A 24,093-nucleotide genomic window follows, 5' to 3' on the forward strand; every position below is an offset into this window, starting at 1 on the left:
CTTGGACTTTCCAGCCTCAGAACTGTGAGATAAATGTTTGTTGATTATAGGCCACTCAGTTTACAGTATTTTTGTTATAGCAGTCCTAATGGACTGAGACAGGAGCTAATTACTGAATGCCTACTAGAATATAGGAGCTGTACAAACTGATTCAGTTCAAGTCTCAAAATGTCCCTTTGATAACGAATAGCTTACCTATTTTATAAATGAGAAAATTATTGTTCAGAAAAGTTTAGTAACTCATTCATGGTCAAGTGGTGGGCAGAGCCAACCAGTCTGTCCAAAGTTTCAGCCCTTTCTGCCACATGACACTGCATTTTATAGGACAAGGGCTTTCAAAACCTTTTTTCTCCCACCTTCGGAAGGCTCCCTTATAGAAATAGATTTCCCAACTTAGATTATATTTATTAAAATAAGAAAATGTCAGGGGTGCCTTAGGGGCTCAGTTGGTTGGGCATCCAACTTCGGCTCAGGTCATGATCTCATGGTTCATGAGTTCAAGCCCCACATCAGGCTCTGTGCTGATAGGCCGGAGCCTAGAGCCTGCTTTGGATTTCGTGTCTCCCTCTCTCTGCCCCTCCCTGGTTTGTGCTCTGTCTCTCTCTGTCTCTCAAAAATAAATAAATGTAAAAAAAAAAAAAATAAGAAAATGTCAGGGTGCCTGGGTGGGTCAGTCAGTTAAGCATCTAACTCTTGACCTCGGCTTGGGTCATGATCTCATGGTTTGTGAGATCAAGCCCCAAGTGGGGCTCTGCTCTGATAGCATGGAGCCTACTGGGATTCTCTCCTTCCTTCTCTCTCTGCCCCTCCCCCATTCACACTCTGTTTCTCAAAATAAAAAAAAAAATTTTAAATAATAATAATAAAATTAAAAAATTTGATATATCTTTAATTTTTGTCAGATAACAAAGTCCCTAAATATTGCTAAAATTGCAACCTAAAAGGAATCATTAGTATAACTTTGTCACCGATTTTTCAAATAAATGTCAGTTCTGAGTAATATGGTCACATGAGGGTCATTCATACCTTCAGAATCACTCTGAGTTGTTTACTACCTATTATATACTTTTGCTGGGCAATTACCTGAATTTATTATTATTTTTATCTTTACCAAAATCATCTTTGAACTTGTAACTACAGTAGACCTTGGAGGTTATCTGAACAAAATGACTAAACTCATAAAAACAAATATATTTAATTGCACCCATATATATGCACAAATGAATAATAAGATTAAGATGGGCAAAATGCAAATACTGTACATTTGAAGAGACTTCAAACTCATGTATATTAAACTTTCTGAACAACTGAAGTTAACTGATTTGGATCCGAAAAAGAAATCCTGCCATTGGGAAAAATGTAAAAATGTGAAGAGCTGTGACTTCTCCACTCTTCAGTTGGCACAACCCCATGTCAGTGGAACCTAAAGCTAATTTGGATGATGAAAAATACCATAGTAGCTATTATACTCTTTATCTTCTGAAATTCCTTTAAACATGTCCGCTACCCATCAACCATCTGGATGTATTGGGTTGGGAACTATTTGCCCATGATATACCCCTTCTTAATCCAATGTTTGAAAAAGATTGATTTTAAAAAGTAAAGTTAAAAATTTTTAACTTTTTCTTAATGGTGCCTAAGTTGCTGAGGTTTGTCTATCCTCTGTTAAGTTCCAGAAGATATCCAGTAAATCATGTTAGTTCATATTCCTAAGCATTTAAGAACATGTAGACTAAAATTTGTTCCAAATTTATACAAATAAAATCCACACTGTGGCAATGTCAATGATCTATAACAGACCTTTCTTGTTCAAAGCCAAACACTGTATCAGGTAAGTTATATCTCAATTTTAGTTTTTTTTTTTATTTTTTTAATGTTTATTTTTGAGAGAGAGAGAGACAGTGTGAGCTAAGGAGGGGCAGAGAGAGAGGGAGACACAGGATCCAAAGCAGGCTCCAAGCTCTGATATGTCAGCACAGAGCCTGGGCGGGGCTTGAACTCACGAGCCATGAGATCATTGCCTGAGCGGAAGTTGGGGCACTTAACCGACTGAGCCACCTAGGCACCCCAATTTTAGTTTTGACCATTACCACCAAAACTATTTCCAACACATGTAACCTGGAAGTGCTAAATACCTAAAACTAACTGAATTTCATTTTTTAAAAATAGAGATTTTCTGGAAAAATAAACAGTTTATAAACTACGCTGAAGCTTTTGTGCCTTGAATGTGATACCTTTGGAAATGTAAAACTGTCCATTCCTGAAGGGGGAACACTTTCCCTTACTGCTGCCTCTTGAAGATTCTATATTCTACTTCAGAAGAAATGCCAACATGACCCAAAGCCCTTGACATACCAGTGAAGCAAAAGAGTGCTATCCCAGCGAGGACCTGTGTTTCTAATTCTATAATGTTTTTCCTAGCGTTGCTGCTAGCATACATCTCCAACAATGGAGTGTTAGAGTCTGATATGTTCTTCTTGGTGAAGAACTGTTTTGACTATCATCAAGCATCTGAAAACTGAATGTTTCCGGCCTTTGACACTGCCCTATACCTTACATGGTGTTTACAGGTGAAATAGGAACCATGTTGTTGGCACTCTGTGAGCTTAATGATTCCTAAGAACTCACATGAACTGAGCAAATGAGAGAGAAGTATGGCACTATTGATTACACTGATTACCTGTTTTGTGATTCCTCTTGCTACTTCCCAGACTTGCCAGACCCCTGACGACTTCGTGGCTGCCACTTCTCCAGGGCATGTCATAATTGGAGGTTTATTCGCCATTCATGAAAAAATGCTGTCCTCGGAAGACTATCCCAGACGACCAGAAATCCAGAAGTGTGTTGGGTGAGTAAAACCTCAAAGAACACATTTAAATTTCAAGATTACACTATGAGATTAGGGTATGTAAACATTTACTTGTATTAACATTTAAATTATTTTAATAAAATCTACACTAATATATTTTTAAGTTACATATAGTCATGCGATCCTTCCTTAAAAGAGAAATATATCAGCACTATATGTATAGTCGACCTCCAAGTGCAGAGGCAATGAATGCTTTCCATTAATATATCTATTTGGATTTTGCCTTAAAAAACTCCCTGAAGGCACTTGAGAAAACCATCTGGAGACACTGTAGCCTGTCCACTGCAAGCATACAGAGCACATTTATATTTATATTATTATAAATAATGTTTATAAACATATTATAAACATATTATAAATATATGTATGTTTATTATATATTAAAATTATATTATATTAGTATTATATGATTATATAATATTAATATTATAATGTAATATAATTATATATTAGCATTATATTATATAATTATATTATAATATAAAATATATTAAAATTAATATATATTAATTTACATTACATTATTTCTATTATGTATTACTTATGTTTATATCATCTACAATATGCATTTTGTTTTAAACATACATGTATTATTTATTTAGTTCTTTGTTTAAAATAGGCGACATTTAAAATCTCTCTACACCAGCATTTTTGTCAGTGCTGCATTCATTTCATTCTTGAAATAATCTAATTCTCTTATGATAAATTGGGATCCTACTTCAACTTAGTGTTCCTTCTTCTTTGATGAACACTTTCGGCTGAAAGCTTGGCTATAAAAAAGACATGTGTCACAGTGTACTAGGGAAAAGTAAAGCTGGGCAGAGGATGTTACAAATGGATTTTCTTTAAGGACAGCAGGATATCTGAATTCTAACTTCAGTCTGGGGACAAACTCATTTTGTAGACTTGGGCAAATCACTTAAATTCTTTGAGTCACAGTTTCCAATTTTCTCTTTTGTAAAATAAGTTCCCGGATAACTTCTAGGGACATGGGCAGCATCAGCTTCTGTTGCTATGGCAATCTGATCAACATGCTTTTTTCCAACTCTGAAATCTTACTTCTATCTTGATGTTCTTGTATGTAAATTTAACCTCCTTTCCCACTCCCCCTCTCCTTTTTTCTTTCTTTATCAGAACATATTTACCAAGTGCTCTAAGAATGCTGTCAGATAAAATGTGGTCCCACATCACACTAAGATTCCTTCCTGGCATTCTCCCTAGAAGTTGGGCACTTTGAGCTACTGTTTCCTTAAATGTTGATTATCAGGAATACCAGTGAACACCTCAAAATAATTAATGAAGATTCTCAGAGCACTAAATCGGTACTCAAAAAATGACTGCAGACCTGCAATTATAGGCTAACAATTAAGGATAAAAAATACTAAAAAAATCATTGATCTAGTAAGAAAATATATTCTGAAAAAAAATTACTGAATTGAATATCTTTTCACCTTATTGACAATCCCTGAAAGAAACAGTATTCATTTAGCATCAAACAGCTCTATACATATATATTTTTTTAAATATTTATTTATTTATTTATTCATTTATTTTGAGGGGGGAGGGGGGTTGTGGGGAGCAGAGAGAGAGGGAGACAGAGAATCCCAAGCAGGCTCCACACTGTCAGAGCAGAGACTGACAAGGGCTCGATCTCATGAACTGTGAGATCATGACCAGAGTTGAAATCAGTAGTTAGACGTTTAACCAACTGAGCCACCTAGGTGCCCCAAACAGCTATATATTAAGTGCCTACATTAATGAGGCCCTATTCTAGGTGTTGGGATACTGAAGTGAATACACCAAAGAAGTTTAGACTTTCATGGAGCTAGCATGTGGGGACCCTGCAATCTTATACATATTGTCATACAATTCATTATTTTACCTTTTCTCTCTTTTTTGCTTCTTTTTTCAAATTAAAAACTTAATGCTGATTTGCCACACTTTGCTTTTAGTCTACAATGACAAATAGTATCATTCAAATACTTTATCGTAACTCAGTGAATTAAAAGAAAAGTTAAAAATATCAAAACCCTGAACAATAATATTGTCCTTTATGAATGGATAAAGAAGACATGGTATATAAACATGTATATATACATATATGTGGAATATTTTTCATCTATAAAAAAGGAATAAAATCTTGCCATTTGCAACAGCATGGATGAGTCTAGGGACTATAATGCTAAGCGAAGTATATCAGTCAGAGAAAGACAAATACTGTAGGATTTCACTCATTTAAGAAACAAAACAAACAAGGGATGCTTGTGTGTCTCAGTCGGTTAAGCATTTGACTCTTGGTAATGGCTCAAGTCATGATCTTCTAGTGGTGAAATTGAGCCCCCTGTCCAGCTCCATGCTGAGGGTGGAGCCTGCTTGGGATTCTCTTTCTCCCTCGCTCTCTGACCCTCCCCTGCTCATGTGAGAGCACATTCTCTCTCTCAAAATAAATAAATAAACTTAAAAAAAAGGAAACAAAACAAATGAACAAAAGAAAAATAGAGACAAACCAAAATATAGACTCAACTATAGAGAACAAACTAATGGCTATCAGAGGGAAGGTAGGTTGGGAGATAGTTGAATAAGTTGAAAGAATTAAGCGTACACTTATCTTTTTGAGAGAGAGAGAGAGAGAGAGAAAGTGTGTGTAAGAGTAGGGGAGGGGCAGAGAGAGAGGGAGAGAGAGAATCCCAAGCAGGCTCCACACGGTCAGTGCAGAGTCCTACATGGGGTTTGATCCCATGAACCATGAGATCATGACCTGAGATGAGATCAAGAGTTTGACTCTTAACAAACTGAGCCACCCAAGTGCCCCAAGAGCACATTTATTTTGATGAGCTGACTAATGTATAGAATTGTTGAATCACTACATTGTACACCTGAAACTAATATAACACTGTATGTTAACTATACTGGAATTAAAATAAAATAATAATAATAATATTGTCCTTTAATCATTAAAAAATTGAATCTTTATATTAGATACTGTTTGTAACCTTTTGTATACAGTGGTGGATGACATAAACTTAACAGCAAAGCAGTAATCAAGCAACTCAGTCCTCTGAAGTAATCACAAATCAAGAAGTCAACTGGGAAAACCCACTGTAAGAGTAAATGGCTATATTTCAGAACTTAAATAGTGCATTTATCTAGGAGAAAGCTACTGAGCTTATACAGTCTATTTTATATATAATTCTGAAGGTCTTATTAAACTGGTTTCCAATCACAACAGATTATATTAAAAAAAGACAGTGGGCTAGTGAGTCTAAGGAGCAGATACTTGGACGGTGATAAAATGGTGACATCTAACTACAAAAAGGAGCAAAAATCAGACATATCTCCATACTGCAGAATACTAAACTGAGTATTCAAATGATCCCCAAATTAATCAGAAACAAGTTAAATTCTATTCCACAGACTCCATTTGAGAAACTATATACCATTTAGAAAAGTTTCCATCAAGAACTCTTTTAAAATAAAATTTAGGCCCTTTAAGAATTGAGCCTCACTGATCCAGAAATTGTCTATTATAAGGCAGAGATGTGAATCAAATGAGTTACCATCATGTCTAGAGAAGAATTCTATTCTGATTGCTTTAAAAAATTTGTTTCTCAACAGGTTTGAAATATCAATTTTTCTTCAAACTCTTGCCATGATTCACAGCATTGAGATGATCAATAATTCAACACTATTATCTGGAATCAAACTGGGGTATGAAATCTATGACACTTGTACAGAAGTCACAGTGGCAATGGCAGCTGCTCTGAGGTTTCTTTCTAAGTTCAACAGCTCCAGAGAAATCATGGAGTTTAAATGTGACTATTCCAGCTACATGCCAAGGGTTAAGGCTGTCATAGGTGCTGGCTACTCAGAGATAACCATGGCTGTCTCCAGGATGTTGAATTTACAGCTTATGCCACAGGTGGGTTTTGTTTTATCCCTGGTTGGTTTTGATCCTATTCCTTATTATGAGGGGATCAGAGTAACCCAGGAAACTATCTGGGGAGTTGCTCTTACTTTAACCTTCTCTTTCTTCAGTTAAAGAAAGGTATGTGCCCTATTATGGATAGTATAGTGGATAGAGCACTAAGGGACTATAGTCGCCCCTCCACCTGCCAAGTGTAGTTTCTGATAGTTTTCAGTGAGATTCGGATAAGATGGAAATCTCTGAGGGCCTCAGCTGCCGTGTTTCTGAAATAACACCAGTTGGGTGCTATGAGGAGACTGAGAAGTAAAGGGACATGGAGGTCAGGGAAGACTTCCTGAAACTTGAATGAGAAAGGACAGCCAAGGGAAGACAAGGAGGGCAGGACAATATCTATGCTGGGAAAGCAGTAAGTCCAAAGTTGAAATGCCCAAAGAATAACAAAAGATCAGTATAGCTAGATCAGTTGTATAGAAAGGAGTGCAGTAAGAAGTGCATTTGCAGAGATAAGCAAGGGCTGGTCATTCAGCATCTTGTAAGCTGTAGTAGGATTTGCATTTTCTTCTGAGTATGGTGGGAAGCTTTTAGCAGAGACTATGGAACTATATATGTCCTTGTAATGCAAGCCAATAAATAATCAAGAAGTAAGCAAAAAGCCCTCTGAAAGCCCTTCACCAAGGTCCTGCATATTACTCAGAGTCAAGCAAGTCGCCTTGGCTTTCACTCTCAATACATGCTCTGTAACTCACTAGGTCACTGCTTTCTAGGCTCAAGGAAGATTAGAAGCCAACAGTTAGAAAGCAAAAATAATTACAATCAGATTATCAGGAAATGGCCATCTGATAGAAGTGAACAGATAGAAAAATATAAATCATATGTTAAATGTGCATAAGAATTTAAAATATATAACTTTCTGGAGTTAGAGTAAATAAGATCTTGTATCCATGAAAGACTCTGAGAGTTCCATTATATAGCCTAGTAAAGTTGATAAAAAAAAATTTATATCCATAATGAAAAAAAAACCAGAATTATTCCCCTAAATATCTCAGAGATAAGGCTTTGGCTCAAATTGTCTAGACTATGTATAATGCTATGAGAAAAGTACATTATTTTTAACAATGATTATTTCATATAAAAAGGTAATTTCCATGACAACACAAAAGGAAACGGGGCTCACTGCAGGGGACACTGATTTTACAGAAACCCAGGTCTCAAAATACAGATGAGCACAGCAATGCCAGGTACAAAATGGAGGCCAGCATAGCAATGTCAGGAAACTAAAGTTTAGTTACTGTCCACTGTGTGCTAATAACCATTTCAATTTTCTCCTTTAATCTTCACAAGAATCCTATCATTTCACATGTAAAGAAATATTAACTAACTTCCCTAAATTTATTGAAGTCAGAATTCTGACAGTTTGTCTGACTCTAAAGCCTACTGACTTTCCATCATACCAGGTGGCTGCTATAAGTAATAGAAAAAAAAAAAAAGACTCAGCAAGTGACACAGTGCATTTGCAGCTGTGGCAGGTAGTAATTCTCCCTAGAATAAAATCACCAGAACTGTAAATCAAGCAAAACTCTGTACACATTAGGTAGGTATCTCAAAATGCTATTTGTTTGAGTAGATCAGAGGTCAGAAAACTATAGCATGTAGATAAAATGTGGCTCTTGAGCTATCAAGAAGGGTGTTTACATTTTTTTGAAAGGTTGTAACAAAAAAAGATATGACAGAGACCATATGTGACCAACGAAGCTTAAAATACTTTACACCTGGTCCTTTGCAGAAAAAAGTGTGCTGACCCCTAGACTAGATGATTATTTGGCTGGTTGACTTATTTCACCTAGAATAAAAATCACCAAAGTTGTCAATTAGACAAAATGTTGAACATACTGGGTGTCCTAAAAATGCATTCTGTTTATTTGACTAGCTGCATTTTTCCTATATTTATCTCTAAGTATTTAAATAATATCCACTATTGGCCTTGGCCTGAGATATAAGATAGATATAGATGGATACAGAAGTGTAGATGGAAGCATAAGATAGAGCCTGAACCTTCAGAGAGCTTGTACTACACACAATAGAAATGACTGAAGAGCGATGACTCTAAAGAGTTGGCACACAATTACTAAATGTCATGATTTACACTGTTTCTAAAGCAGAAGTTCATTGAAGGGGAAGAATATAAGAGACCAGAGAATTTAGGAAAAGATTACAGAAATTCACAGAAATGAGAGGGGAACACCCAGTATGAACAGCCACCTGGAGTTCATCAGCACCATAACTAAAAGATTCTGTCAATTTCCAGGTGAGTTATGAATCAACTGCAGAAATCCTAAGTGACAAAATTCGCTTTCCTTCATTTTTACGGACCGTGCCCAGTGACTTCTATCAAACTAAAGCAATGGCCCACCTGATTGAGAAGTCTGGATGGAACTGGATTGGCATCATAGCCACAGATGATGACTATGGACGAATGGCCCTCCACACTTTTGCAGTTCAGACCACAGCAAATAATGTGTGCATAGCTTTCAAAGAAGTTCTCCCAGCCTTCCTCTCAGATAATACCATCGAAGTCAGGATCAATGAGACACTTGAGAAAATCATAGCAGAAGCCCAGGTTAATGTCATTGTGGTATTCCTGAGGCAATTCCATGTTTTCAATCTCTTCAGTAAAGCTCTAGAAAGGAATATAAATAAGATATGGATTGCCAGTGATAACTGGTCAACGGCCACCAAGATTACAACCATTCCTAATGTTAAAAGGATTGGCAAAGTTGTAGGGTTTACCTTTAGAAGAGGGAATATGTCTTCCTTCCATTCCTTTCTTCAAAATCTGCATATATTTCCCAGTGATAATAACAAGGTCTTAAATGAATATGCCACACTCTTGTCTGCTTGTGCATATGTCAAGGACAGTGATTTGAGTCAGTGCATTTCCAACCATTCTCAGGGGACTTTGGCCTACAAGGTTAACAAGGATATAGAAAGGAACTTCTCCCTGAGAAATGATTTCCTGTGGGATTATACTGAGCCAGGCCTTGTTCACAGTATCCAGCTTGCAGTACTTGCTCTTGGTTATGCCATTCGGGATCTCTGCCAAGCTCGCGACTGTCAGAACCCCAACGCCTTTCAACCATGGGAGGTACTGACTCATACATTCAAGAAAATTCCCCTACCATCCTTCCTTTCCTTGCTTCAATTTTCAAGTATTTATATTAACTGTCTCAATCATATTCCTTTTGAAGGTAGATACATTAAGTGTTCAAATAACATGCATTTCTCTCATTAGCTCTTTGTTCTTGAGGATAATAGAGTTGTTATTTTACCTTCACTACTCTGACCCACTAAAGTAGTGCTCTTTTATTTTCCAAGAAGATCCAGTTGGTAGTATTATTTTTTGTGAGTATATGGATTTGTATCTGATCTTGTAGTTTTTTCAGTGCTTCATATGAATTATCTCTTTTAGTGCTCTTGACAAACACAAGACCAGGCATGTTTAACGGTCATTTTTATTATCACTAAATATTATCAGTTGAAAAACTAAAGCTAGAAACACTAGAAATATTACTCTTGTCTGGATCTTCTGCCTCCGTGCCCTCTGTTTTCCATGGGATTTTGTTGGTTTATAGTTGGTTTTTGTTGGTTTAAAGCCTCCAGTTATGACTTTTACTTAGAACAGCCTCCTTAGGACTCCAGTCTTTTCAAATGAACATTGTTAGATAAATCATAACAATTCTTATGATATCTCCAGTGGAAATGAACCACTAATTGTTGGTAAAAGACATCTTTTCATTTCTTCTCTTTGATTAGTTTGCAGAAACTCAAATTAAACTTAATGTGGCTCTTTTTAGTAAAATTTTCCATTGTGTTTTTTAAATGCCGATAAACAAGACATTTGAAAGCAAATTGTTGCCTTATATGATGATAAATTTTACTCATTAAAAACAGATTTCTCAATACTGTGTACTCAAAGCCAAACTTGTCTGTTTTGATGCAGAATCATGTCCCAAAAATATTATTATAAATGTGTAAGGGAAAAGAAGGTGAAAGGAAGTAAGACTCAAGTGTTACCATATACGTGAGTATGCAGGGCAGACTATTTCTACTTTTGTCATTTTTACTTTAAACAGTCCCAAACACAAGCTCCAAGGTCTAAGGTCATCCACTTACATTTGGGTGGATCATGTGATGGTATAGGGTGTTTTAAATTTCTCATTTTAAAACCAGTTTTGATCTTGTAAATGCAAGGCAAAAAAACTAATAAGGAGGTAAGACTAGAGATTAGGATTTTTTAAGTTAAAACTATCTAAAATATATATATCTATGCCTAGCTATTTTAAGATGTCTGTTTGAAAGCATACTCTTTGTAATATAAAACTTAAATCAGGGATTGATAAAAACTACAAATGAAGTGGACCACAATAATGAAACCACTACATGAAATTTTAAGAATGAGAGGTTGAGAAAGAGCAATAGAAATTAGACAATCCTAGAGGCAGGATAAAGGGGAGGAGACATAAGGAGTCTCTAAGGAAGGATAGATAAAAATAGCAAGGACTATTTATCCACTAAAGATCTGGGAAAGTATTTTAAATCAGGAATGAATCTCAAACATTCTGAGGAAAAGACTTGGGAAAGTATAATCTAAGCAGAGTCTTCTAAAATGTTTTGTTTAAACAGTAGGAGCCTGGGGTTATTCTTTATTCCCTCTGGGAGCCTGGTTACCTAGAAACAAACAGGAAATAGACTGGAAAGGAAGAACATGTGAGTGACTTGCTCTTTTGATCACAACATGAGTGAACCACATCTGTGCCAGATTCAGTAGGACAAACAATGCAAATAATTTTTATGAAGAAATCTCCATAGACTTCAAATTTAAAAGATCAGCAGTATCTAGGGTCACTAATCAAAGATACATTCCTAAAGATTATTTTGTCCCCTGGTAAGATTCACTAATATCTAAATATTACTTTCTAGATAATTTTATATTCAAATAACTTTAAAGGAGTTTTTCCCAATATTTGGGGACAGTTCTTACTTTGGCTCCACATTTGGTGACACCTATGAGAAGTATTCAGGAAAAGCACAGTCAGGATTGTTTTACTTCAATACAGTTTTGATGTTTCTCAGATGTGCATGAGGATACCACCTCCCTGTTGTAAACAGTGATTTTGGGTTTTTGTTTGTTTGTTTTCCTTTACTTATGATGATATAGAAAGTAGTAAGTGATGCATGTGAGATGACAGACTTATAGTCAAACTTCCCATGTGTACATATATTTAGCAAACATTTATTGGATGTCGCAATGCTCTAGTCCAATGTTGAGTGTTGAAAATATTAGGGAAAACAAGACAATTCTCTTCCTGAAGGAGTCATCTGTCCACTGGTGTGTACAATCAACCAATTAAGGAGTTGATTACAATGCAGAATGATGCATTACTATGTTTCATAGAGACACAAAATGGCAGCGAAGCACTTAACTGAGGCAACCAATCCAGTATTAGCAATTCAGAAAACATTCTCCAAAGACCATACGTCTCTGGAGAATATGATGGATGGGTAGGAGTTAGGACACAAATACTCCAGCAAGATCTGAGAAGGGAGGGTAAGTATGGCATCTTCAGGGGTAAGTAAATAGTGTCACAGAATTGGAGTTTCTCGTGGAAACTACAGGTAAATGAAAGTAGAGGAAGGATCCAACATCAGGGTCTAATGAATCAGAGCATCTCAAATTTTGATTTGCAGTTGAATGGCCTGGGAATCTCATATCATGTATCTGCTAATTCTGTGGTGGGATACCTGAGAGTCTGCACTTCTAACAGTCTCTCAGGTGATGTTGATACTGCTAGTCCAGGGACCATCGTTTCAATAGAAAGTCTGCAAACTATGTTTAAAGGTTTGGACTTGATAGAGCAAAGCGAGCCAATTAGATCTATTTTGAGACAGGACAGTGTTCTGATCTGCTTTTCACTGCAGAAGTAGCATTTCATTTCCACTGTGGTGTGCACTGCTCAGAGGGACACAAGCCTAGAGGCAGAAGGATCAATTTGGTAATCCAGTCACAAAATAAGGATGGCTTATACTCCAGGTATAAGTACTACAAGCACTGTGTGTGACAGTGAGGATGGAGATGCATACATGGTTGTGTAAGAGGACGAATGAAGAGCATCTGTAGATAGACTGGGTGTAAAAGATGCAAAGAGAAGCAAAGATGCTGCAAGTGATTCCACATTTGGACATTTGATGACTTTGTTGAGAAGGAAACATAAAAATGTAGAGGTTTGGTGGGGAGGAGAAGTATTAAGGATTCTGTTTTGGAGATGTTGAATTCGAAGAACTTATGAGACATTCAGGTGTAGCAATGGAAGAAATGTGTGCTGAGAAGAGAGTGATTTTGAAGTGATAAGGAAAATAATAACTAACAATTTTTGAGGGCGACTATACCAGGCATTGACATATATGATCTCTAACCTCTATAATATTCTGGTAGGTCCACAGGTTTGTGTTTCTTACACTCCATCTTTTTTAAAAAAAAATTTTTTTAACGTTTATTCATTTTTGAGACAGAGAGAGACAGAGCATGAATGGGGGAAGGTCAGAGAGAGAGGGAGACACAGAATCTGAAACAGGCTCCAGGCTCTGAGCTGTCAGCACAGAGCCCGACACGGGGCTCGAACTCACGGACTGCAAGATCATGACCTGAGCAGAAGTCGGCCGCTTAACCAACTGAGCCACCCAGGCGCCCCTCTTACACTCCATCTTAAAGAAGTGGCAAGAGGAAATGTTACCAGTGATGGAGACTTGTGGCAGTTTAGAGACGGACGGGGCCTCCACAATGAGGGTCTGGCCCACGGTCCCCCACACAGTTAGCAGTGAGACTATCCCAGCCTTAGCCCAGGGTGCTTTCTGCTACGGTACAGAAAATTTCACAGAAGAAAAAGACATGGGTTGGGCACCAGACAGGGATGCAAGGCTGCTTCCTCTGCTCTCTCTAATTCATCCACAAGCACAGCTTTCTTAGGAAGATGTGGACATTGCAGCAGTCAGGGAAATGAAAAACAACATTACCAACAACAGCTTAGTTGGTGTGGCCCCCTGGCTTTGTGTTCTCAAAAACAGGTCATTGCCATACACAGCATGAGTTATATAATCATAGAAACGCAAATCTTACTGTTTAATGGTGTCAATTTATAGCGACTTTCAGAGTCTCCATGGAAAATAAATAAATAAGTGCTGGAAAAAGCCTTTAAGAGCTTAGTAACCAGAGCACTAATGTTCAAAACTTACCTTAATCCAGAGCAAACGTTCTGTTTTAATTAACAGGTAACGAATGCACTGTTTTGTTTGCCTCCACCCTCTCTCCTGTGAGAACAAGCATAGTTATGTTGGCTTAGGTACTTCATACACCGTTATCGCTATTTACAGAATGTATATGTGCCAGAAAACCTAATTAAGTGCAGGAAAAAACAAGTAGAAATTATAGTTCAAACTCAAAAGAGGAAAAGGATATGCTTCCTAAAGAACCGAGTTACTGGGGTTTATGTGTGTATTGCTTAAGGAGGGAACAGAAAAAAAAAATCAACACACAGGTGGAGGTGGAAACACTGTCACAGTGGGTCCTTACTTCCTCTTCTATTTTTGTTCCCTTCATATTTTTTCTTCCAGGCAATTGCTAGAAAAAGCTTTTGTTGGTTAATTCCACCATGTTAAATCTGATATCCTGCTTCTTTAAGTCTATTTATTTTGAGACACAGAGAGAGTGGAGGAGGGGCAGAGAGAGAGGAAGAGAGAGAATCCCAAGCAGGCTCTGCACTGTCAGCTCAGAGCCCAGTACCGGGCTGGAACTCACGAACTGTGAGATCATGACCTGAGCCGAAACCAAGAGGCAGATGCTTAGTTGACTGAGCCACCCAGGTGCCCCTGATATCCTGTTTCTTTAAAGTAATACTAACTATTTTACATTCATTAAGAGAACTAAGAAATCTGCGGAAACATATAATAAAATTAATACATATACTCATATATTTTACTAACGTGACATTTGGTCACTGACCTGCCTATCGTGACTAATATATTTACCTTAAAATATAGCTTGATTTCCTTATAGTCTATTGACCAAAACAAAAATTGAAGGAAAGAAACATTCATAAAAGATGAACTGATAAGGAATAGAAGAATAATTCTATTCGAATAGAATAATTTCTGCCTCGTTCCAGATTTTGCACTCAACAAGAACCACATAACATCATAGACTTAGATGAGTAGGCCCAGTGTGTCCAGAAAGGGTATTTACTTAGCCGTGATTACATATCAAGTTAATGGCGGAGCAGTGTTTTTCTCTCTCCCAGAACAGCGATCTTCCTCTGCAGCACAATCTCAATACAGCTGCCTCATTTGTCAGTAAAACATTTCCTGTCCTAGCTGTTTTACATACAAGTTCTCATGTACGAACTCGGTAACAAGACAAGTAATTTTTCATTGCATTTCTTTCCTCTGAAATTAAAAAAAAAATCATTTTGTGAATTACATTGGAAAGGTCACTTTATACTCAATCGCTGAAACAGATTTGAAAACCACTGAAGATAATAATATCCGTACCTCCAACCAAATGAGTAACAAAGGATGTATTTAGAAGGCAGGTACTGGCAGTACCTTATACCCCGAGCTAAACCTCTCTGGTGGGAGATGTCCTGAGAACAGGGTGCTGTTGTCACTGGACTGTCCCATGTTTGTATGTCTGTCCCCTTAGCCTTCATTTTGCGGATGGTGAGCATAACACCTACTGGTTTGGATTACCCACTCAGGCTTGGCCAAGGATCCAACTGTGACTAGAAGGAAAGAATGAATTTTCCTGCCTCCGGTAGCTCCAGATGACACATCGATAACTGCTTTTGAGTCAGATGGAAAATACAATATGGAGGACTTGAATTAAAATATTGTTAGGTGCAATGGAAAGACCTGAAAGTCAAAATGTGTGTCCTCAGATTAAGTCCACTCACCCCTTTGCTGATGGTGCTCACCTAAGAAAGGAGGAAGATGATCTCTGTTCACTTGTTTCATTGAGTTGTTATGGAGAAGAAGGATATCACACTTCTGAGTATTATCAAGTAATATATGAACATCAGGTGACATAATTAATAGACTCAAAATATTTTTATTTATTTGCACAATGTCCTTATTAGCTAACTAATAGTGTTAACAGATATTAATATACCCTTTACTAATCTTAATCTGTCCCCAATACTGGGATAAACTCCTTATATGCTTAATTACATATAATCCTTACAATAACCCTATAAGGTAGGTTTCATTTACTTCATTTTACAGATGGGGAACCTGGACCTAGAGAGAAATTTAAGTGTCAAGACCACATCACTAATGAGATATAGAACCTGTATTAGAGCCCAGGCAACTGCCTCAGAGGACCTATCCTGAAATTGTGCAACGTGAAAAAATGAAGATCCTCATATTCCAATTTTACAGGCTAGAGAAGCTACTCTCCATAAACATTAACTTGCTTTCTCAGATTCACAGAACAAGACTTTGGCAGAAATAAGGCTAGAATTGTCAAATTGTTGCCAGATAGTTAAGAACCTTCTCAACTAGTTACCATACTCACTGATCCAGAATGTCCTTTTTCTACTTTTAAGTGATATTCCATATAAGGCAGTGTTATAATTGGGATATAATGGATGCATATTTCTATTCATGTTTGTTTCTATTTTCTATTTTATAGTTACTTGATGCACTAAAAAATGTGACATTCACTGATGAAGGGAATTCATTTCATTTTGATGCTCATGGGGATATGAATACTGGATATGATGTTGTGCTCTGGAAGGAGATTGATGGTCACCTGACTATCACCAAGATAGCACAATATGATCTGAAGAATGATGTCTTCGTCATCACAGACCAAGAAACAAAAAATGAGTTCAGAAATCTTAAGGTAATTTTGTGGTAGGCTGCTTATAGCATTCAAATCAAATTACTACCTCAATTGCAAAAGTCCTTGACCCCACCAGGACCTCCAGTGATCCTACTGCCTGTTTACTGTCCCCATCTTCCCTCCTCAAATGCTATGGTCAACTTGTGTGTCACCCCTTGTACATGCTCTCTTTATCATACTCATTTGACTAGAGCATAATGCTGGTTAAACTCAACTCTTTGCCTAATCAGTAGAGCCCCCATGTAGCTGAACTTGAACTTGGCAAAACAAAAACAAAGCCAAAAGCACCTTGTTGACTGTTCTCACTTCAAAGTCATGATCTCTAACTTCCAGTGGGCCCTTAGCGCTGTTGGGCAATCAGACTATTACCTTACTTATTCCATTACCTCACCTACCTTCCTAGATAGCTATTTCATAATTTTTATTCCCTTTTCTGATGCAACACATCTTCCCCATCTTCACTTTTAGGTGACTTTTCTTCCTATGTCACTAACAAAAGTGAAACACTCAGAAGAGAACAGCAGTGTTCCCCTGCCACCACATCTGTCTTCCATCCAGCACTATGGATGGGCTGTCTGCTCCTGGCCAAGGTCAGCTCCTCCCTTGATCTCAGGATCCCAACTCTTTACCACTTACTCTGTGATACTGCTCTGGCAATTCTCCACTCTCTCCCACATCCTCAAGTATTTTCTCTTCTCCATTATCTACATAGTGATATAAATATGCTGTTATTCCTTCCGTGTTCCAAAAAAAGAACAAAACTCCATTGATCCTCCACGTCTCCTTCTATGTACTGCCCATTCCTCTATTTCTCTTGACACCAAAACTCCTTGAGAAATTTAGATACATTCACTGGCCCCAATTTCTCTCTTCCCATAATTCTTTTGAACTCTTTCCAATCCATCAAAATTCTTTCTATCTAGTTCACCAATGTTAACAAATCCAAAAATCATCTCACTAATTATTAGTAATTAATTATTCTCCTCTCTGTAAAATGCTCTTTATTGTTCCTACAACACCACAGTCCTTGATTTTCTTCCTCTGTCTCTGGCCACTATTTCTTAGTCTCCTTTGCTGGCTCCTTATCATTCCAGCTGCCTATAAATATTGGCTTACCCAGAGCTCAGAACTGCTCCTTTCCTGGGTCTACACTTTGCCTTAGTGATCTCATCCAGGCTCATGATTTAAATAATGTCATTCATTAATAGAGAAGGCAGATGACTCCCAGCTTTTTATCTTCTGAAGTTCAATCCTAATAAATATACAACTGTGCAACTGACATCTCTACCTTGGAGTCTAATAGTCATCTTGACTGATTACCTCCAAAACTCAGCTCCCAAACCTACCCTCATCTCAATAAATGGCAATTTCCTTTTAGTTGTTCGTGGAAAAACCTGGTGGAATCCTTGTCATGCTTCATATCCAATCTAAGTTTCACTTTCAAAATGGGCCTAGAATCTTACCACCTTTTGTTCTCTACTCCACTGCTACTACTCCAGTCCAAGCTACAATCAGCTGTCACCCAGAATAAGACAGTAGTCTTCTAACTGCTCTCTGTTTCCACTCTTACTCACTGTGGTCTATTCTTAAAGCAGCAGACAGAGTAATCCTATAAACTATAATACTCTACTCAAAACACTCCCATACATCCTGTTTCTTTTAGGGTAAAAGCCAATATCTTTAAAAACCTTACATGACCTGCCACCAGGACCTACCTGACCTCATCTCCTACTACCTTCCCCTCCCCCTTGCCTCTTCTTCCAACCCCACAAGATTTCTTGCTCTTCCATATGTACCTTCCTTTCTCCTAGCTCAAGTCCAAAACATCAGATACTCCCAAATCTTTTGCTATCCCAAAGTTATTAATACCAGACTTTAGAATGTCTTTCCTGTATCTTATGATAAGGGAAGAGAATATTTCTCCTTTACCCCCAGTGATGTCCTGCCTACTGACAACCCAGATCAGGAATAACAGTGTTGAGAAGAAGAAGAAAACCACCATTGTGGACTCAGGGGTACTGAATCTTGGCTACTTTTTCTTTCCCAGCCAGATCATTTTCATCTCCCAGAGAAAAGACCAGTTAGCTTAGTCATTGGATTGTGTTCCTGGCTCAGGAATAGCTATTAAGAGAATCTAGAGAAAGCTTCATTTACCCATTCTGCTTTGGTATCTCGAAAGGTAAGACAGTAACAGATTTACTTCACAAGTTATGCAGGAGAAAGGGACTGTGAATGGGGAAAAAAAGCATAGCTGAAGTACAAAGAATTATTAGTTAAATTGGAAACTGAGCGCTCCGTAAAATTAGGATGCTACATATGATTTACATTGTGACATGCCTAATTATAACCTAAAATATTATTTATATATCTAGGGTTACCTTTTTCACTAATACTTTAATAGCTTTAAGTTCAAAATTTCCACTCTTTTGTATTTAAGCTTAGACTGGACAAAGTCCTTGGACAGCATGATTAATAACCTTCCTCTAAAGAATATAAAAGTGTCCATTAAGTTACTATTTTTCATATATAGTTGAACTCTTTATACAACACATGACTGGAAATTTCCAGGCCATGATTTCCTTCTTTAGTTCCATCACTACACATTTGTTCCTCTGCTAGGGACTTTCTGAAAGAGCTAATTTCCCTTATTTGCTTTCAGAAGTTATTAAGGTGACAAAAGTACTTCTTCCTAAGGCAGCTTCACTACCTGAAGTATCTTCTGCTTTTTAAACTTGTTCACATGCCTCCAGATGACAAAACAATTCTATTGTGCTTTTTAAAAACAAGAGAGGGAGAGACCAAAATACTAGTTAGTAAATGTATCTTTAAATCAATCAAGGTTAGTTAGGAAAATAAATCTTTTAAAAATATACTTGAAATTTCTTTCACTTTGCAGCAAATTCAGTCTAAATGCTCCAAGGAGTGCAGTCCTGGGCAAATGAAGAAAACTACAAGAAGTCAACATATCTGCTGCTATGAATGTGTGAACTGTCCTGAAAATCACTACAGTAACCAGACAGGTAATTATAGTCACTACACCATGTACAGTGAATCACCGGAAACATTTCTCCTAGGCTGACTATTTTTTTTTACACGAATCCTATTCTGGCTTACATTTTCATTTAAAAAAAAAAGCATCTCATGCTCTTGCTAGATTAAATTCCAGTAAAATTTCATTTTATCTTGGAATTTGCTCTATTATATCAGCAGATGCACAACCAATACCTAATAGAGACATAAAAGTAACTTCACTTCCAAGGGAAGATGTCATCTGCTCAACTAGACTTCCTCTCTTGCATCTTTCAAAACAACGTGATTTCTCCACCAATTTTTGTCCGTTTATCCCCCACATGGACATGCCGGTCTTGTAACTGGGGCACAATAACTATAATTAAATAAGTGTTGAATTAGCTAAACTGGGCATGATAAAAACCCAGGGGTGTGCATACCCTGGAGATCTCATTATTCTTTTTTTTTTTTTTAATTTTTTTTCAACGTTTATTTATTTTTGGGACAGAGAGAGACAGAGCATGAACGGGCGAGGGGCAGAGAGAGAGGGAGACACAGAATCGGAAACAGGCTCCAGGCTCCGAGCCATCAGCCCAGAGCCTGACGCGGGGCTCGAACTCACGGACCGCGAGATCGTGACCTGGCTGAAGTCGGACGCTTAACCGACTGCGCCACCCAGGCGCCCTGAGATCTCATTATTCTTACCAAAAGGCAGCAAACAGTAAAGCCTAAAAAAAAAAAAAAAAAAAAAAGCCTTCTGTGAGACAAGGGGATAAACTATTAACAAAGATGAGCTGCTACTAACTGATTATTTGCCTAACCTGTCTTTAACAATTTCACAAGATCAGTGCAAAATATACAAAGTAAAGAACAAGGTCAGCAGCCTCAGGGTCTTAAAAGGAGCAATCAGCAGTTTCCCTGGAGTCAAATTTTGACTTCAAAATCCATACTTTAAAAGCATCGTATTCCCTTGTTTATTGTCGCATCCCTACTCATCTATAAAAGTTGTGAACCTGAGAAGTGGAGCAGCTCTCAGATGCTTACTCTTTTTTCTCACTGACTCCAAGGGGAGAAGTATCGCAATATAAACGTTCCAATAGTCTTGTTCTGTGGCTATCTCACAAAAATGCTGCTTCTCCTAACCTGAGATGGGCTCTGCTGTGCAAACAATTAGGTAATTGTGGGGGGAGAGAGATTTTCCAGGCAATGTCTACCAACTGTCTGCAGAGTGGGATAAACAAAAATGCTGGAAGAGTGTGTCGCATTTATTTCCCATAAAGACACACAAGAGTTTTCAAAATACAATTTGGGCTGTCTTTTGATAACCAAGGCAAGAATAAGTGTAGAAGACTGCTTTTCCTTTGGAGGAAAAGCAAAGATTTAGGGTGATATGAAAAGACATCATCTCCTGTCTTTCTCTATGTCTCCAGCACACAGCTCTTGTAGGTAGACAAGGCCATTAAACGTTCGCCAAACAAGCGAAGAAAATGGCACACGGTAGCAGTGGCAGTTAGGGGAGGACAGAGAAGAACCGCTTTTGTAGGGAAACAGGGTTTGGAAAGAGGAAGAGGCTGGAGAGGTAATAAAGTTCATAAACAGAAACACAACCTGACTTTGAGGTTAACGAAGAAGGGAACGCAGGCCCTTTATAAAAATGAATGGGCACTGTGGAGTGTTCTCAGATGGATGCCCAGGGAGCGCCTTTTGGCAATACGGGGGACCCCACCTTTAAGGGGTGAAAATGGAGAGCAAATGCAATCACACTCCCAGGGACTCCACTCTGATATCAACTCTTCCTTCTCTGCCATCAGAATAAGCCAAAATCAGTTTTAAGCTTATCACTGCACATGTGAGTTTACTGACATGTTTACTGACAAGTTTACTGACTTCCTAGAGAAAAAAAATAAATTTTAATTTTTCATCAACTGAAGTGGTTACAATCCTGTGTTATCTCACTTTTAGAGAGCTTTTAGGGTGACCCAGCCATATTTTCTCTGCTTTTAAAAGAACTGCAGCCTTATTTATAATAGCAGTTCTCACTACATTTAGTGTCTACTGTGTGTAACACTCCACACAAAGAAGTTTACATTTATTCTGGGCATCGAATGCAGCACCCCAGTGAGGCAGAGCCTTTTTTTTTTTTTTTTTGCTTTTTTAAAGATTTGAAAATAGACTCAGAAAGTTCAATTCACTTAGTCAAGATTAAGGGAATTATAAGTGATAGAGAAAGGGACTTGAGATACATTTGATTCCAAAGCCCTTCTTTTTTTTTAAGTTTATTTATTTATTTTTGAGAAGGCAAGGGGCAGAGGGAGAGAGAATCCCAAGCAGGCTGTGTGCTGTCAGCTCAGAGACTGACGCGGGGCTTGATCTCATGAACCCTGAGATCATTATCTGAGCTGAAACCAAAGTTGGATGCTTAACCAACTGAGCCACCCAGGTGCCCATATTTCAAAGCCCTTTTTAACAGAGTCCCTGAACTGCCACCTATAATAGCAGGTTCATAAGAGGCTGGCATCTATCTTGAGTATATGGATTCCCTTAAGACTCACAGCCCAGTTGGGTTTTTGCTTTCTCTTCCCCTCTTTTTCTTCCCTCACCCTCATACTTTCTCTCAACTTCTTTTGGGTTCTTTTGGGTTCTGTCAACCAATGTGACAATTATCTATATCCCTTAGTAATAGTCCGCACTATTACTAAGAAGGAGTCTCATTTGTAGCATCATTGTGGACAATCAATCACCTGGCTTAAATGTTTGCAATGTAACTGAATCTCTGTCTTTTAGATATGGATCACTGCCTTTTATGTAACAACGAAACTCAGTGGGCCCCTGTAAGGAGCACAGCATGCTTTGAAAAGGAAGTGGAGTATCTCAGTTGGAATGACTCCTTGGCCATACTGCTCCTGGCCCTCTCCCTACTAGGAATCATGTTTGTTCTGGCCATTGGCATAATATTTACAAGAAACCTGAACACCCCTGTTGTGAAATCGTCCGGGGGATTGCTGGTCTGCTATGTGATCCTTCTCTGTCATTTCCTCAACTTTGCCAGCACAGGCTTTTTCATTGGAGAACCACAAGACTTCACGTGTAAAACCAGGCAGACGTTTTTTGGTGTGAGCTTCACTCTCTGCATCTCCTGCATTTTGGTGAAGTCCCTGAAAATTCTGCTAGCCTTCAGCTTCGACCCCAAGTTGCAGAACTTCCTGAAGTGCCTCTATAAACCCATCCCCATCATCTTCATTTGCACAGGTATCCAGGTTGCCATTTGCACAATCTGGCTAATCTTTGCAGCACCTGCTGTGGAAGAGAATGTCTCCTTGCCCAGAGTCATTATCCTGGAATGTGAGGAGGGATCCATCCTTGCATTTGGCATCATGCTGGGCTATATTGCCATCCTGGCCTTCATTTGCTTCATATTTGCCTTCAAAGGCAGGAAACTACCCGAGAATTACAATGAAGCCAAATTCATAACATTTGGCATGCTCATTTATTTCATAGCTTGGATCACATTTGTCCCCGTCTATGCTACCACATTTGGTAAATATTTACCAGCTGTGGAGATTATCGTTATTTTAATATCGAACTATGGGATCCTGTGTTGCACATTCTTCCCCAAATGCTATGTTATTCTTTATAAGCAAGAGACTAACACAAAATCTGCCTTTCTCAAGATGATTTACAGTTACTCTTCCCACAGCGCAAGCAGCCTTGCCATGAGTCACATTTCCCTGGACTCCTCTAGCAGCAACATCACAGCGACCAATCCCAGCTCCGGTGGCAGGCCTGCAGCCTGGCAGGAAAGCAGGGATATCCGGGCACAGGCATTTGCACACACACGCAGAGAAAACGCTGCAAGTTTGTCTAAAACTTGGCCTCGGAAAAGAATTTCAAGTATTTGAAGGAGTCCTTAAGAAATGGCATGCTCTGGAATAAAATGTCTCCAGGGTCTCTGTGTTTAAAATGTGCATTTGTTTCCCAACAAATATATTCTATGTGTTTCTTCACTGCCACCGTGTTCACCAATTTTTGGTTGAACACTCCCTCTGTCCAACCACTTCTTTAACAAAGAAAATAGTATCCTCAGCCTGGAAATGCCTTCATTCCTTATCACCTCCATCTGTCTCCATCTTTATCTCCTTCTTCTTAGACACATAGTTAAAGGTCTCTTTTCTATTTGAAATTAGCCCATCATATATCATGCTCATTGTGTCCTCTATCTCCTCTTCTCAGACCTTTTCATATGGGTCCTCCTTCTGCCCTAAGCATCTTTATCTTCCCACCTCCAGGGCTCAGTTCAGTTGAACAAGGATTTGATCAGTTACCATGAGCCAGGTGACATAC

At 38.1% G+C, this 24,093-nt stretch overlaps 1 protein-coding gene across 3 annotated transcripts; it reads left to right on the top strand.

Moving 5' to 3' along the window:
• The first annotated feature begins 2,654 nt into the window (after nt 1-2,654).
• On the top strand, nt 2,655-23,651 carry GPRC6A (G protein-coupled receptor class C group 6 member A). Of its 3 annotated transcripts, none has more exons than XM_047101225.1 (6): nt 2,655-2,848; nt 6,485-6,788; nt 9,100-9,936; nt 16,531-16,743; nt 19,640-19,763; nt 22,537-23,651. In XM_047101225.1, exons 1-6 carry the CDS (start codon nt 2,655-2,657, stop codon nt 23,649-23,651), a joined length of 2,787 nt encoding a protein of 928 aa, XP_046957181.1. The 3 variants fall into 3 exon arrangements, with proteins under 3 accessions (XP_046957181.1, XP_046957184.1, XP_046957182.1); XM_047101228.1 differs by having other exon boundaries at nt 9,100-9,411; XM_047101226.1 differs by lacking the exon at nt 16,531-16,743.
• The last annotated feature ends 442 nt before the right edge of the window (nt 23,652-24,093 follow it).

This window comes from Lynx rufus, unplaced genomic scaffold (genome assembly GCF_022079265.1).
Source record: "Lynx rufus isolate CCGP_SWC_20201006 ecotype Redwood Valley unplaced genomic scaffold, mLynRuf1.p SCAF_6, whole genome shotgun sequence".
Taxonomy (NCBI): Eukaryota; Metazoa; Chordata; class Mammalia; order Carnivora; family Felidae; genus Lynx; species Lynx rufus.

Bases quoted from the DNA above. Each gene is read 5' to 3' on its own strand.
- GPRC6A (XM_047101225.1), top strand. From the start codon at position 2,655: ATGGCACTATTGATTACACTGATTACCTGTTTTGTGATTCCTCTTGCT. The intron at 6,789-9,099 runs GTGGGTTTTGTT...GTCAATTTCCAG, and splicing joins ATTTACAGCTTATGCCACAG to GTGAGTTATGAATCAACTGC. The intron at 19,764-22,536 runs GTAATTATAGTC...TCTGTCTTTTAG, and splicing joins TCACTACAGTAACCAGACAG to ATATGGATCACTGCCTTTTA.